This window comes from Hippoglossus hippoglossus, chromosome 21 (assembly GCF_009819705.1).
Source record: "Hippoglossus hippoglossus isolate fHipHip1 chromosome 21, fHipHip1.pri, whole genome shotgun sequence".
NCBI lineage: Eukaryota > Metazoa > Chordata > Actinopteri > Pleuronectiformes > Pleuronectidae > Hippoglossus > Hippoglossus hippoglossus.
Genome location: NC_047171.1, coordinates 12,104,384 through 12,119,474, shown reverse-complemented (window position 1 = coordinate 12,119,474; position 15,091 = coordinate 12,104,384). Strand labels below are relative to the sequence as shown.

General features: G+C 40.1%; 1 protein-coding gene across 2 annotated transcripts; it reads right to left on the bottom strand.

The window, feature by feature from the left end:
* Positions 1-2,006: 2,006 nt before the first annotated feature.
* On the bottom strand, positions 2,007-6,295 carry tbr1b (T-box brain transcription factor 1b). Of its 2 annotated transcripts, none has more exons than XM_034574839.1 (6): positions 5,538-6,295; positions 5,163-5,317; positions 4,900-5,027; positions 4,487-4,645; positions 4,132-4,193; positions 2,007-3,545 (listed from the first exon to the last, which is right to left on the bottom strand). In XM_034574839.1, the coding sequence occupies exons 1-6, from the start codon at positions 6,227-6,229 to the stop codon at positions 2,702-2,704; spliced, it is 2,040 nt and encodes a 679-aa protein (XP_034430730.1). In that variant the 5' UTR covers positions 6,230-6,295; the 3' UTR covers positions 2,007-2,701. The 2 variants fall into 2 exon arrangements, with proteins under 2 accessions (XP_034430730.1, XP_034430731.1); XM_034574840.1 differs by having other exon boundaries at positions 2,008-3,545; positions 4,900-5,021.
* Positions 6,296-15,091: the final 8,796 nt, after the last annotated feature.

The following is a 15,091-nucleotide window of genomic DNA, read 5'->3' as shown; positions in this document are numbered from 1 at the left end:
AAACGTGCCATTTTGTGTCCTTTGGACGAAACTGCCTTGTCAATCTAAAATACAATGAAGATTTTCAGAATTTGGTTTCCATGGCATATCTTGTAAAATAAAAACATATTGGTTGTTTTTTCTTTTAAATTTTAAGCATCTTGCAAAAAATGGAAGTCTTTCCCTCAGTCTGATACAACTCAGACCAGCTATTGAAGCTAAACAAAGTCAAACTCATAAAACCTAAAACCTTAACAAACCCTCAAGTGTTGTTTCATTACTAATAATAATATATCTCACTCACTTATAGGAACTGAACTCCAAGAAGCCAACTTGGTATAAGAAAACACCAATTTAAAAACAAATGCAATGAAAAAAAGGTATTTTAAGAAATTAGTGATGTTTGAATTGTTTGCAAATTCTGATAATTGTGTGTTAGACGATAAGAAAATGAACAAATGGGATTCCTGAGGCACAACCTGCACATCAACTGAAAATGGAAAGCAATAAGGACACTGCTCAGTTAGGCATTGTACATGATCATTGTAAATTAGACTGAACTCAGGACTAATCTGAGAGAGACATGTATTGAATGGTGAAGCAATGAGAGCATGTGTTAAAAGTAAGTGAACTAAAATTGCTCTCCCCCTTCTTAGGTGCTGTATAGTATCAACTTTTAGTCAGGGAGTGTGTTCACCTGCAAACACGTTGGTCTCTGCAGGTTTCAGTCCTGCATGTGACCAGCAAATGTTTCCTTTAATAACAGTCAAGTGCCGCCATCTGGTGTAGATCACAATCCATGTGTATCCAGAGGAAAACCGCAGGGAGGCGCAATAATCGAGTCATAAATAGAAGTTAATTTATTAATAAATAGTAGCCCGATTAGAATATTAACGATAATGAATGTGTGTGTTTCAAATGTCTCATTTAGCTACTCCTGGACTGTACTGACCTTCCTGGGAGCCCTGAGGAGCAGTTTGATTTCAGGAGATGCATTCATGTATCGCCATCTGCTGTTTATCCCTGGGAAGGCCACAGACACACACACACGCACACACACACACACATACACACACGCACACATCGCTATATTGACAGCTGTGAGCATCTTCCTCACACTGACATTCAAATTAAAACTGAGCTTATTGCGCATCATGTATTCATATTATATGAAGCCAAATTTTATCTTCGTTAATTTGATATCAGTTTTCAGTCATTTTTCAAATCATGCAATTATAAAGGCATATGGGCTGTATATCATTCAATCGGCAATGAGGTGATCCATACAACCAATTAGCCTATAATTTATAAGAATTCTAACTTTTAAGTCATATTTTATAAAATCATTTGTGGCTGTGGGTCTTTTCTCGACCTTTACGCAAGTTCACTCATTTTCTATTAATGAGTAACTTTGGCCAACAGAAACAAACGTTTTTTTCAGTGTGTATAATATGACGAAATTAAAAAATGTAATAATATATAAATACAATATTGACAATCTATGGAAAGGCCAAAGTCATTCCATATTGTTGCTGCGAAAAGTATTTGAGTCAGAACGATACTGGCACATCCATTCAGTCAGGTGACTCCTTCTTTTTTATTTTTAACAACTTGGATAATTTGGATCGTTTTGAATTATCACTGATATTAAAGTCACACACTGAGGTAAAAGAGTCTGGCACATTCTTACGCATGGTGTCCAATTTGGACATAGGAGCCTCATGTGTGTGTGGAGGGAACAGTGATGGAGGAAAAGAGTGTTTCTCTCCAGCGTCATGTGAATCGGATCATTTCTCAGTGATAATATTGAGAGTAAGATGTCTCCCATTTCACTCACCTTCATTTGTAATCCTCGCATCGTTTGGCACCTTGATGACGTCTTGATATTTCTGGGGAAAAAACGGCTCCACGTGGCGCATTTAAAGAAAAACAGACAAATATCAACTCTTCGTCTGAAGAAATTTTAAATAAACGCAGCCTTGGGTTTGATATCAAATAAAACATTATGTACTGATGATAACAACGTTTATTATGTTTAAGTCACGTTACAGTAGATACAGAAAAAATTCACAACAGCATATATGAAAAATAACCATTCTGAAAAGAATGAATGAATAAATAAGACCCTACGTTAGTCTACATTATACCAACATTTATAACTTCTTTAACAACGTGTATCATGGATGTAGCAGTGATCATAAACGTTTGGTTTCCTACGAGCTTAGATAAAGTACAAAATACATAGTTTTTTTTACTGACAGGGATTATTATGCCAGTTTATGCTACACAAGAACATGTCATGTACACATTACCAATAACTTTTTTCTCTTCTGACAGTTGAGGCTACTTAACAGAAGAGTTTTTTTTTTCAAACACTACTTTATGAATCTATTTTTGTGTACATTCAATCACTATATCACCAAAATGTCCAGTATCAATATTTACATTTGATTTATTTAATTACAGTGTGGAAAGAAAGTAGAGCCAGGACTGAACAGTCTGCGGTAGAAGAATTTACACTTTGGCCATTAACTGAGGAGGTGGCAGTCCTTATCTTGTTTTTTATCACGATTATTATTGTCAATTAACCTGTTGATGATAGATAGATAGATAGATAGATAGATAGATAGATAGATAGATAGATAGATAGATAGATAGATAGATAGATAGATAGATAGATAGATAGAAAGATAGATAGGTAGATAGATGTTTTTCTTTTGTTTTAACTGTGAGGATAGAAACTGTAATAACCAATGTCCTTTGTGCAGTTCTTCTCACACTCCCTCGGTGCCAGCAGCTCAGACTTTAGCGGGGACACAGTCTCTGACACCGGGGTGGCAGACGGGGAGATTCTCCTCCTCTTGGCCTGTTCAAAGATCCCAGAGTCACTCGAGTCGATGGACTTAATGGAGGACGGCGTCTCTATCCAGCTCGACTCGGACGTCATGTCTTTGGGTTTGGCCTCCTCCGGGCCGCCGATGGGCGACCTCTCCGTCGGGATGGAGTCCCCCTCCTCGGCCAGGTAGTTGGCGCCCGCCCTGCCGCCGAGGGAGTTGGCGGGCCAGCAGGAGAACACCGAGCCGGGCTTGCTGTTCACGCCACAGTACTGCGGCGGCGTGCGTCCTCCCCAGCCCGACGGGTCTGCGTAATAGCCAAGAGGCCGGTTGGAGCAGCCCGCGGTCGGCAGCGGGAGAGCCTTCACTCCGGCCGCCGCGTAGGACAGCAAGGTGGCCGCGTTACCGGCGAAATCGGCGGCGTCGTATGCCGAGGCGGCAAAGTCCAGTCGGTTGTTGGCAGGGGTGACAAACCATCGCTGCGGGTGGGAGGCAACAGTGGGATCCTCGCTTTGCTGCGGGGATAGCAAGCTGTTGCCGAGTGGGACGCTGCGCTCCGTGCCAGGACCAGTCCCCACGCCAGGGTGAAAGCGAGATTTGGCATAAGTGCTGACAAATTGGTCCTGCAGGAAAGAGCTAGACATGGCATATCTAGCACCCGGCACGATCTGTGAACGCGGAGAGTCACCCGGTGATGGAGTTAGGCGGTCAATGTCGCAGCCTGTGTAGACACTGAAAAGATGGGGAAGAAAGAAAAACAGAGAAACAATTCAGACACGAAGCTGTGCGTAATGGGCCGGTTACGCATCTAAAATCAAAGAGATGTAGAATAATGTCACCACAGTTCACATGTTCTCCAATTAGGCATAAGAGGAAAAGGCCTTGTTTAGAATGGGAGATCATTTCGAGATTTCAAAATATCTGAAATGCCTTAAAGAGAAAAAAGCAGTACATGCAACTTTGTACTGCACATAAATAAAATAATTCAGGGGGCAAAACAGGCCGAACTCACATGAAGCAACGTGCCACAACAGCACTAATATTTAAAGAATATTTCATTATTTCTTCTTTACCAAATACATGACATTCCCCTCAATTAAACTAGAATCCCCTCTTTTAGCTGCAGTCAATATCAAATCAATTTCAAGAGCCTCCTGCAATTTTGGAAAACGAGTCTCAAAATATTCGGCGGAATAACTGGAAGTGCATTTGATACAACAAATTGACATAATTAATAGGAAATTTCCTCAATGCAAAATAGAAATTGTATTCAATGAAATTACAGCAGTGTGTGACAAAATGAAAAAAGCAATCTTACGTGTCATAGTTGTCCCGAAATCCTTTAGCAAACGGATTGTGGTCAATTTTCAGTTGCGTAATCTGTGGGTTAAAAGAATGCATCAATTAGAAGAAGAATACATGTTTTAATTTATTGTGTGTGTTGTGTTACTTTATCTGTGTATGTGTGTCCCTTGTTAGAATTTGAGATTCTTTTTTTTCTCGATTTCCATTCAAATCCACTTAGTTGTCCATTGTTTTACAATATAAATGTAAAAGAATCACATTCGACAGATTCAGAATGCAGTCTCTCTCTCTGGTTGATATTGTCACAGATCAATGATGTGGACGTCGTGTCTGGGTGGAATATTTTTGCAGATACTTCGTGCCCGTACATCGGTATTCTGGTAAGCTGTGACGGCGATGAACTGCGTCTCTGTGAAGGTGAAAGTCTGGACTCGTCCCGGTTGGCTGGTGTCCTCTGTCCCATCCTCGTTCACTTCCACCACATGGAGCCGGGGCTGGTACTTGTGGAGAGACTGGAGAACCACCATCTGGAGATTCAGAGGAAAGAAACTCTGTCAGACTTTGGATGGACGAGTGAAACACCACAATGAACACATCCAGCTCCATTTGATCACCATTATAATAACGCTCTTAAAGTAACGTTGCGCTGAGGGTGGTGCATTAATGAATTCATAGGAAATTAAAACAAACTAAATAATAATAACCAGGCTACTATAATGTTCAGTTTATTATAAAAAAAAATTAAAAAATCATTGGAATATTACATAAAGTGTTGCATTACCTGTCCCGTGTTATTTGAGGCACCTTTATTGTTTGTAAGCTTTAGCTTGCCAAATGATATTTCCTGACGCATCCAGTGCGCACCGGTATTCGGTGAATCCGGGTGCATGTAAACTCTATTTCCTGTAAATGTAACACAAAGAGCAGAAAAGTTATGAATATACAGCATCTATTAATATTGACGTAACCACTTAAATCTGTTTAAAATCCAACTAATTTATTTTTGATTGTGCGGTAAATGTGATAATTAAAAGATTGTAATACCTATTACATTTGTGTCTGCTTTTCCACATGGAACCCACTTTCCTCCTTGAAATCGCCAGTGATTTGGATCAGCAAGTATTACATCCACAAATATATTATAGTGAGCAGTTGGGTCGAGGCCAGAGATGTTGAAGCTTAAAAATGGGAACATTCGTCTGTGGGAAATAAGGGAAAAACACATTTAGGAGGAAAAGGCACCAAAAGCAAATTCCCCGTTAGCATTGGTCTCGTGCCAAATCCGTTATTTTCTATCTGAAGAAATTTGGAATTAGAGATACATTTAAACCGTGGAAACAAAGTCATCGCAGTGATGAAGCCCCCAAATTGACTATTTCTGCAGGAATGTGCCAGATGAGCGTCTGTGCGCGCACTCACCGTCCTTGCTTTGTGATGATCATCTCTGTCTGGTGCCTGTGGAACTTCAGCCACAGGGCCCTGTTGCACAGATACACCTGCGCTTTCCCCGGCACCAGTCCCGCTTGCGCCGAGGAGAACTGGTAAAAAGCGCCTCCTTGGTACGCGTGTCCATACTGCTGTGCGTAAGGGTAGCCCGCCGCCGCGTAGCCTTGTGGAGAAGTGTTGGTCAGAAGGCTGTTGTAAGCTCCATTGGTTATGACCGGGTGATGGGCCATGTAGCGGCTGGGACTTCCAATAGAAAAAGCCGGGTGCGCTGGTCCATGCTGGCTCGCGTAAGGGAACATGGCAGTGGGAGCTGCTGAGACTGGCTGAGGTTGTGCGGATGGAGAAAAGATGCACCTTTCTCCTGCAGATCCATCGAAATTATGACGGATGTCAGAGACTCCGTGAAGATCAGGAGAGAGTTTGCCCCTCTGGACGTCCCCTGATGCGTCCTTGGAGTCGGGGAAATTGTCTGCCTCTGACTGATTCGTCATCTCCCTAGAGTTTTTTTTCAGAGGTGAACTTCTCTCCAGGTTGTCACTTGCAGATATAATAGGATGGTCCTGCAGCGAGAGCTCTGATCCATCGGCGCTCGAAAAGCCACTGCCCACATTCATAAATTTCTTGGAGAGATCACTCGCTGGCGAGATGCAATTCTCAACCTGCATAGCTCGATAGGAAGCCACTATTAGCTCAACCTATATCACGGGCTTTTTGCGCACGCCTTTCCTAATCCAACACTATTTAAAACGCCTTGCTACGGCTTGAGGAACCGACGGCAGCAAATTAGCCAATTGACACCATCCTGCAATCAGGGAGGATTTTCTCTCCATCACTCTCCGCGCTTTGCTAATGAAACAAGTTCTGCCATTGGTTAACTCAAGGCTGTAATTTAATTAGGCAGCTCTTAATTAGAACATTATGCGAAGCGCTGTGAGCAAAGTGATTTGTTTACAGTGTGACATGGGCCTATATTTGATTACAACATATGGATTCCGACTTTTCCCCCTGTTAAAATAAATACAAGGATAAAATAACACAAAATAGAAAAAAAAAAATCGAATGCATAAAAACACTATTTTCCACTGTCAGTTGTGTTATTTACCTATTTTTCTGCCATATTTACCTATTCATGTGCTATGAGTGCCAAAGTATGTCTGCCCAAGAAGCCAAGATATATTATTAACACACCAAAAATGACAGGCCATGACAGGCAGTGCATCTGATGCCTTAAAATGTTTGTGATATAGCGTGAAATCATGGCGTCCCACTGAAGATGTGTTTATGAGTCCCAGTGCTGGTAAATATTTCATGCGCTAAAGTTATGAACCGGTGCACTGATAACTGGGCTGCTGCGGCAAACACGGCTTCCAGGAAGTCAAGGAAAAGCCATTTAGGAAAATATATGTCTGGGACTGTTGGGTTTTAGTTATTTTAATACAATTTAGATCCATTTATTGTTTTTATGGAGAAATAAATCAAGTTAACATATTAAAACTCAAATTAGTTCTGACTCGTTATGGTGAGATTTTGCAAGAAATGTCTTTTTGCAACGTACATATTCAAAGTATAATAATTATAAAATGAACAAATATATGTCAGCAGAGGTATAATTGTATGGTTAGTGAGTTCAAATGAGTAAATAAGAATTAAACCTAATACAAAAAAAACGTTTGAAATGTTTCCATAATTTAAGGGAAGGATGATGATGATGATGATGATGATGATGATGATGATGATGATGATGATGATGATGATGATGATGATGATGAATGATGATGATGATGAGTCTTTTTCTTACTTGCATATGTTAATATTTCATATTTATTTAAACAAGTTCAAAATATACACCTAACCTAACAATGATGATTATGATGATGATGAGGATGATTGATTGATTGATTGGTTTTGAATTGATTGGTCTATTTTTGCATATTGATATTTTTTATCTTTATTTTAAACATGTTCAAAATAAAAACCTAACTTGATGATGATGATGATGGAATTTGAAAGTAGTTGTAAAAGTATCAGAATGGCTGCATGTTAAAGTGAGTCAGTGCAGAGAGACAGAGGGACAAGCTGCAGCCAGAGAGTTCATTTTTGCTCACGCCTTTCCTAATCCAACACTATGAAAAACGTGTTGTGTTTCTTTAAAACTGCAGTTTAGGGCAATGTATTGAGTTTCATCATATTATAATGTGCTTATCCATTATTGTAATTTATATAAATGAGGGCAGAAAAGTAGAAACTACCTTACACCACCACTCAGGACCAAGCACTGGACCTGGAGCAACATAATCCACTCATCCTAGAAACCCTAAACAAATCAGAAACTGCAAATTGTCCACCTTCAAACCAATACTTTAAAACCCACCTCTTCAGAACATCCTATAATAATGTCTATTCTATATTTCTAGTTATTTGCTTTCTCCGTTTTTTAGACTATGTTTTATATATATATATATATATATATATATATATATATATATATATATATATATATAAACAGTATATATACATCTTTATGTATTTATACTATATATAGTATAATGCTATTTTGTATACTACAGTGAAATTATAACTTTATAGACATGTTGTATACCATACCTGCCTATATACTTGTAACAATCTATGTCTAGATATATATGTATGTGTATGTATAGATGTAATCATTTTCATCACTTTACTCAAATTAAATGTAGTGTAAGGTGTATATTATGGACATATTCTTTATTTCTATTTCCTTTTTTTTTGTTTCTCTATTCTATTACTCTGTTTTATTCTATTTTATACTACAACATGTTCTCTTGTCTATCTGCTGCTGTAACAACTGAATTTCTCCAGTGTGTGATCAATAAAGTTGATCTTATCTTATCCTAAATAAAGTTGGTATTATTATTATGATCTCGAAATAAAGGAGTCTGGTACAGCATCACAACTGTATCAAAAAGGGATCATTGCCACTTCCCAGAGTAATGTTTCCTATTGCATTGAACAATCTGAACCACACCAGGTTAATACAAAAACTGACTCCAGGCCTATTTCACCGGTGGCTACATCCGCACCATGCAGCCTGTATGTGTCTAATGAACAGCCATGGTTCTCTGCAGCTAACAAGAGGGGTCATTACAGTGGGGCTATAGGGCCCGGCAATCTATTCCTGTGAAACATACAAGCACAGGCTTGTCTGAGCCCAAGCAAAAGAGGTCACTCTCTGCTCTCCTCATTACAGGATTATGGTTCACTTCCAACACTGATCTTTAATAAGCAAAATGGGCTTGAGCTTTTTTTTTTCTTCTCCCCCACCCTGAACAAACCAATTGTTGAATCACCCGAGCATTAACTCAGTGTGTCCTCTTGGTGCATCGGTGCCGGTGTATTACACTTGTGTCCTTACTTTCCATTGGCTTAGTCAGCTATAATGGGCATAACCGACCGAGGAGGGGGCTGATTTGTTATGCCCATGACCAGCTCTGTCCCCTGTGGTGGTAGTATAATGCAGGTTAGGATCCCTGCCCTCTGCCTTGTGCACAAACACCCCATCAGCCAGCTGAGCTTAATGCACTGGCTCCCTGTGAACACTATTAATCCTATGTCTACTCCCAAATAATTATACTTTTTTAATTTAAATCTTTAGAGGTGCATATATGTCAATTTGTCAGTGCAGGTATTAATATAAAAAATGGATTTTAGGCCAGATAACAAAGTATTTCTTCTCATTAGATCACTATTAGTATAAGTAATATCCACCATAAATCTGTAAAAAAAAATACAATAAAATGTAATTTCATATATAAACAAAAAGAGGTTAATAATGTTCAATTCAGCAAATAAAATATTTTCTTCCAAGCATTGTATCACCATTTTTTTGTTGTGCCATAGGTATCTGCTTGCCACCTGGGTCTAATCTAATCAATGTGAATGACAAGGAGAGAAAAAGCCTGAAAGTGAGCACCAGCTCAGGGACTTTACCTAATGCCCAGCACTGTCACTTCAATGATATGATCACAGCACACAAAATGACAACAAAATTATAGCCAGCAAGGATATGGGGGACATAGTGTGCCACTCCAGTCAGGTGAAATTGCTTTTTTCCGACTATGAAATGGCTTGTCTCTTGTCGGATGGGTAAACATTTCCTTGTCAGGCCAGTAATAAGGAATGAGGCACACTGGGTTGAACTAAAAGGATGGAGCCAAGGTTATTTGGGATTCATGACAGGTAGTGGCTTATATTACAGCGGCACTAAAAATTTCATGGGAATGCATTTAAGATGGCCTTTAAGTTATTTATATGTTGTTTGCCAGACGTCACATTGCAATTTCCATCAATAAATCAAAGTGAAGCATTTCCTCCCCGTCCTTCTCCCTCTTTTAATTTAAAATAAAAAAGAAGACAAAACCTGTGTTTACCCTAAGTCTTTAATTACCAAGCAAGGCTAATCTGATGAAGTTTGGTGGTGCTTTGTGCTATGCTAACATAACTATCGCCCCCTGTGGTTTCCTGCCATCAGTGATCTGCTCTGTCAGAGGCAATCGGGGCGCTCTCTGACAGAGAAGACAGCTGGAGGCCTGCTAAGGGGCGGAGTGGACAGTTGTGGCTTTTAAAACCTTATTAGCCATCCTCCCTGGACACACCAAGACACACGTCTAACGCAGAAGTGCACTCCTACACCTGCTCATTATTGATGGCCTTTAAGGGTCAGACCAGACCTTTACGCGCGAATCTTCACCACAAAGCTCACAGCAAATTAACCTCAGGACAGGTGATTATGACGTTTGGTGGAAAATACAAGGGACACGGCTACTGTCTAGAGACTGCACTAAAGGGACTGTTCACCCAAAACAAATATTTATACATGTGCTTGATGCATGCTTTATTTGGAATAAAATTCTATCTTATAAAAAGCCATGTATTCAAGAAAGGTTGATTTTATCTCTACAGTATTTACTCATTTAAACCCATCATTCCCATCACTTTCTTATTAACACATTTACGGTGTTTTCACATGAAATTTAACTTTTTATATCAATTTTAATAAGAGAATAAAATGAAAACACACCTTTTAGTAGTTAGTTATAAATTATTGTTTTGAGCATTTATTAGATGTGCATTTATTCTCACTTTTCATCTCGTGCACTAAGGTCATGAGCACAGCTCTATGTGCTGTTTCACATTCAATGCATGTATTCACCATACCTCTTCAATTAGGTAAAAGCATATACTATTTCCGTGATTTATTTTTTAACTTCAGTATTTCTGTCACTGTCAGTTGTTTCTACATCACATCACAGTGACAGCATGATAATTAACACACTCCAATGGAAATCATAGTACAACTCTGTGGGGAAATGAGCCATGAGGTATCCACACTGCTCAGCTGAGCTCCCTCTCTCTCCCTTTACAAGCACTAGAATTACGTGCATACACATGATGGTATGTTAAAGTGATGAATAATTATAGATGTGTGAATTTCATCTCTTACCAATTCTACAGCAAGGTAACACGTGTAAAATATAGCGATCCCTGAGGTACCACAATCCCTGGGAGTCATCTCCGTGCCCTTTGATGTGTACTATTTGGCTTAGCAAATGGTGAGGATGTAATGTCAGGAAAAGTTAGTGGGGAGGCTAATGTCTATGAAAACTTCTTTTATCACCTGCTACTGACCTGTTATCAACTGTTTGGTTTGTTGCTACTCCCTTTAAATATTAAAGAGGCCTGTGTGACCCAACCGAGTGCAGTGGGGTTTGTGACCATTTTGTTATTTCTGCTGCCATGCACTGTCAGACGTCTGCGAGTGAAGAACATGGCCACTGTCCCCAGCATGCCCGCAGCATGAAAAATTCAGACTAACTCCACTTTTTAAGCCACTTCTGATGAAAAGCACGCAGAAATGAAACTGACTTATGCCAAATGAATATCATTGAGTCGCTGTGATTGTGAGGCTGATGTTTGTAACTTTCAAATTATTTATAAAACATCAGTTCCATTTTAAGAGTGGCCGTGCCATGAAGTGTGCACTTACTCCTCTGAGGATCCTTGGAGGTTTCTCAGGCACCATCAGCCTTAACCCCGAACAATAGAAAACACATGGCTGCCGTCCAGCAACTTAAGCTTGCCTATCTTTTGACACGAGTCTATGTTGCTTAGACAGGATGAAAATAAGCACCAATTACCAAGTCACAGCTGTGTCTGCCGGCGTATTGTTTAATCGATAACTAGGTTGACACGATGATGAGTGTTTAATCTGAAAACAACAACTCATAAACGTGTTCTCTTCTAGATCTGCTACCTAAATATCTTTTTTTTATAACCATAATAAATCAGTGATTCACCTGTTAAGGAAATACTCATAAAATAAAGCGAGAATCCTGCACGGATCCCTTGACAAAAGAAGAAAATTCTGTTTGAGGAGAGCAATATTTTGGGGAGAACAGGAGCAAACAGGCGACTGTCGTGTTACAAGAATAATCTTCATTAAAATCACAGGCAACAACACCAGGCCAACACGCAGCTCATTGGGAATGCAGTGTGAAAAGAGAGGCCCACAGATTATCACTCTACATAACTCATGTTTAATTTATCCAGGAGCAATATTGTCAAGAGTCCTTCCATTCCAAGGAACGAGAGACGCTGATAAAAGCTGCAATAGGACTCAGGGAAACCCCAAAATAACACAGAGTAAACTGTCGCAAAATGGACAGAGCACACACATGAGAGCGAAAGCATTAGAGACGTCTTTTGATATATTTAGCACAGCTTCACAGGACTATAATATAACTGCTTTAGGGTTGTTAATATTTCAAAAGAAGACGTCTAAATGACGATAAAAATGTTCACACTACACGCAGACATGATACGCAGCACTTAACCTTTGCTCTGATTTGGAGCCATTCTACAAAAACCTGCACCTTTGAAAGACATGGTCGTTAAATCACTTCAGACTACATACAGAAAAACAAAATTGTCTTACATTCGATTATAAGAAGTAACCCTAAACCAATTTCTCTCTGCTCTGTGGTGTATGTGTTTTTTTCCCCGTGCTACTCCTCCTCCCCATGGCTGAGTGAAATGGAATTGCCTCTCACATTCAAAGACAGCTCTAGGAAGGTGATAATAGAGCTACTCCCTGCTGTCTGCAGGCAGGAAATAGGAAAGTGGCATATGGGGCCAGGAACCAAATAGAGAGGAAATGTGACCAGGCAAGGGAAGGAACTAAAAGAAAGGTTAATGATCAGCTCTCAATTCTACGGGGAAGAGAACCATGTTCCGAGTTGAGAGGGAAAAATAAAAAGTGACATGATTTATGTCTGTGGCGCTCACAACGAGGCTGTCACAAACAAACATGTGGAAACCGGTTGGTTTTCTTCAGAAACTTTGCCGATGCTGAAGCCGATGAAGAAATATAAGGGGTTTCACATTGATTAGAGAGATGAGAAATACACACTGTACCATATTATCAAGGAAGAATCCATCTTCACAGTTTCACTAGTGTGCTCCAACAAGTATGAACCTACTGCTGCCTGCAGATCCCCCGGCCTGCAGCATCTCACAACTGATCCACTCTTAAAAAAAGATACTAAATTAAATGTTGGACACCAGATTCCTGTGTGAGAAAAAGGAAGAAGAATAAAACGTTAACAGTGGAAGTGAGTGAAAACATGAAGATTAGTGCTGTGAATGCAAACCAGTGGGTGTTTTATCATTGAAGGGGGGGGGCGATGTAGGCTGCATTAGGAGCAATTTGCTTTTAAATTTTCACCCTGTTAAATTATGCCTTGGCTGAAAGAGTTTGTGTCCTTTCACCACGAGGTTGGATTCTCAGCCTTTAAACTATCATTTACGTCTTCTGCTGTAAAGGAGGGATCCATTTTGAAGTCATTAGCACTTGGTTTGTGCCGCTATGGAGTGCCCGCTAACGTTCATTGTAAGTTGTCCTTTTAATTATCCGAGGGAGTGGGTGATACCAAGGACAGGAGGAGATGAGAAGTGACTGAAACTGTCACGCACACGGTGGAATTAAATGGTAAATTCTGCAAATACACTTAAGTAAACAGTCGAGACTATACACCTAGATAATCAGCAGATTGAACACTATCTATACGCTGGCCTTAAACATGTTGCCGGGGAAGACTGTTGTTGCAACAGCTGGACATTAGAGACAAAGCAACATCACGCGGAGCAGCTTTTTCCAGATCTGACAGCTAGATCATTTGAAGCAGACAAGATAACACTTAAATGCAAAGGTGACATGACAGTGTCTTCAGAGCCAGATGGATCAATACTCCGCTTGGCTCGTCGAGATCTGAGCAGTGGTTCTGCAGCCATGTTTTTTTTGACACTGCCGTTTTGAAAATAGGCTATCATGGTCTCGCACAATGTCTGGTATGTTGTCAATAAGCAGATTTCTTTTTCTTATGTTCCGACTGAAATATTGATTCATTAGATTTAACAAAACAACTCTGGATTCCAGAGGAGACCTGGAGCCTTTTACCTATTTGGTTTGTTTGTTGTGTTTTTTTTTTTGCAAAGTGCCAAATCTTCAGATCTTGAAATATTTTGCAAGGTGTAACGGGAGGTGTAGCATCTGGACTGGTGTCAAAATGTGGCGCTAAAAAGCTCTATGCAAAAAGGCACGTTCAAATTCAAGTAGCGATAATTAACTATGAGACTAAAATGATCAATAATCTGTCAGCCCAATGTCGCAGTCAAAAGGTACTCGAATAAGCACATTTTTCCAAAACGTCCCCCAGTGAGACGGCCAAGAAGTCCCGTAGATCGGTTCGAAAAACTCGGCAAGTTGCCTTGGTGACCATCCAGGCTGCACCGACTGGCACTATCTCTATTTCTTTTTTTTTTCTTCTTCTTTTCTTCCCCCCATCCACATATATACACTTTAAATAAAAAATCAAATCTATCTTTCAAATATTCAACAGTCCCTTTTTCCCTGGGAGAGGTAAAGGAGCATTGTTGAATAATGCAACCAGACGGGGATCTCCCAGAGCTGGTCTCTACAGGCATCACTGAGCAGGTCGGATCCCACTTGAGTAGCATCTATCACGGTGACATCATCATTCACACAAGGAGATATGATCAGACAGTAGTACACTACTCTACTACTTGAGCCAACTCTAAAGCAGGCAGTGGTGTTACTCATTTAAACCAATCTATCGGCCATCTGTTGATGCTTAAATCATGGTCCGACTGCCATTTCTAAATCAAACACCATCAGTGTGCCTTTATTGCTTTCTGCTGAACGAGAGCATGTTTTCTGAGGGGAGAAAAAAAAATTGTAGCTTGCGAGACATATCGCATATTCTCTTTTACCTTGTGTGATTCTGGTGGGTGTGTAAATCTAAAAAAAAAATAACCACAGGGACATGAAGCTCAGGAAGAAAACAACATCTACATGCTGCAGCGGCGGCAGGTCTCTACCCTGCAGATTAGGGCATTGGGAGCACTTTGCAGGTTGTTGTCACAGGTATGACGAGGGAGAATAGCGCTCACTATCCCCAGGTTGCACAAGG

Bases quoted from the DNA above. Each gene is read 5' to 3' on its own strand.
- tbr1b (XM_034574839.1), bottom strand. From the start codon at position 6,229: ATGCAGGTTGAGAATTGCATCTCGCCAGCGAGTGATCTCTCCAAGAAA. The intron at 4,646-4,899 runs GTAATGCAACAC...CTGAATCTCCAG, and splicing joins CCTCAAATAACACGGGACAG to ATGGTGGTTCTCCAGTCTCT. The intron at 3,546-4,131 runs GTAAGATTGCTT...CCATCTTTTCAG, and splicing joins TTTCGGGACAACTATGACAC to TGTCTACACAGGCTGCGACA.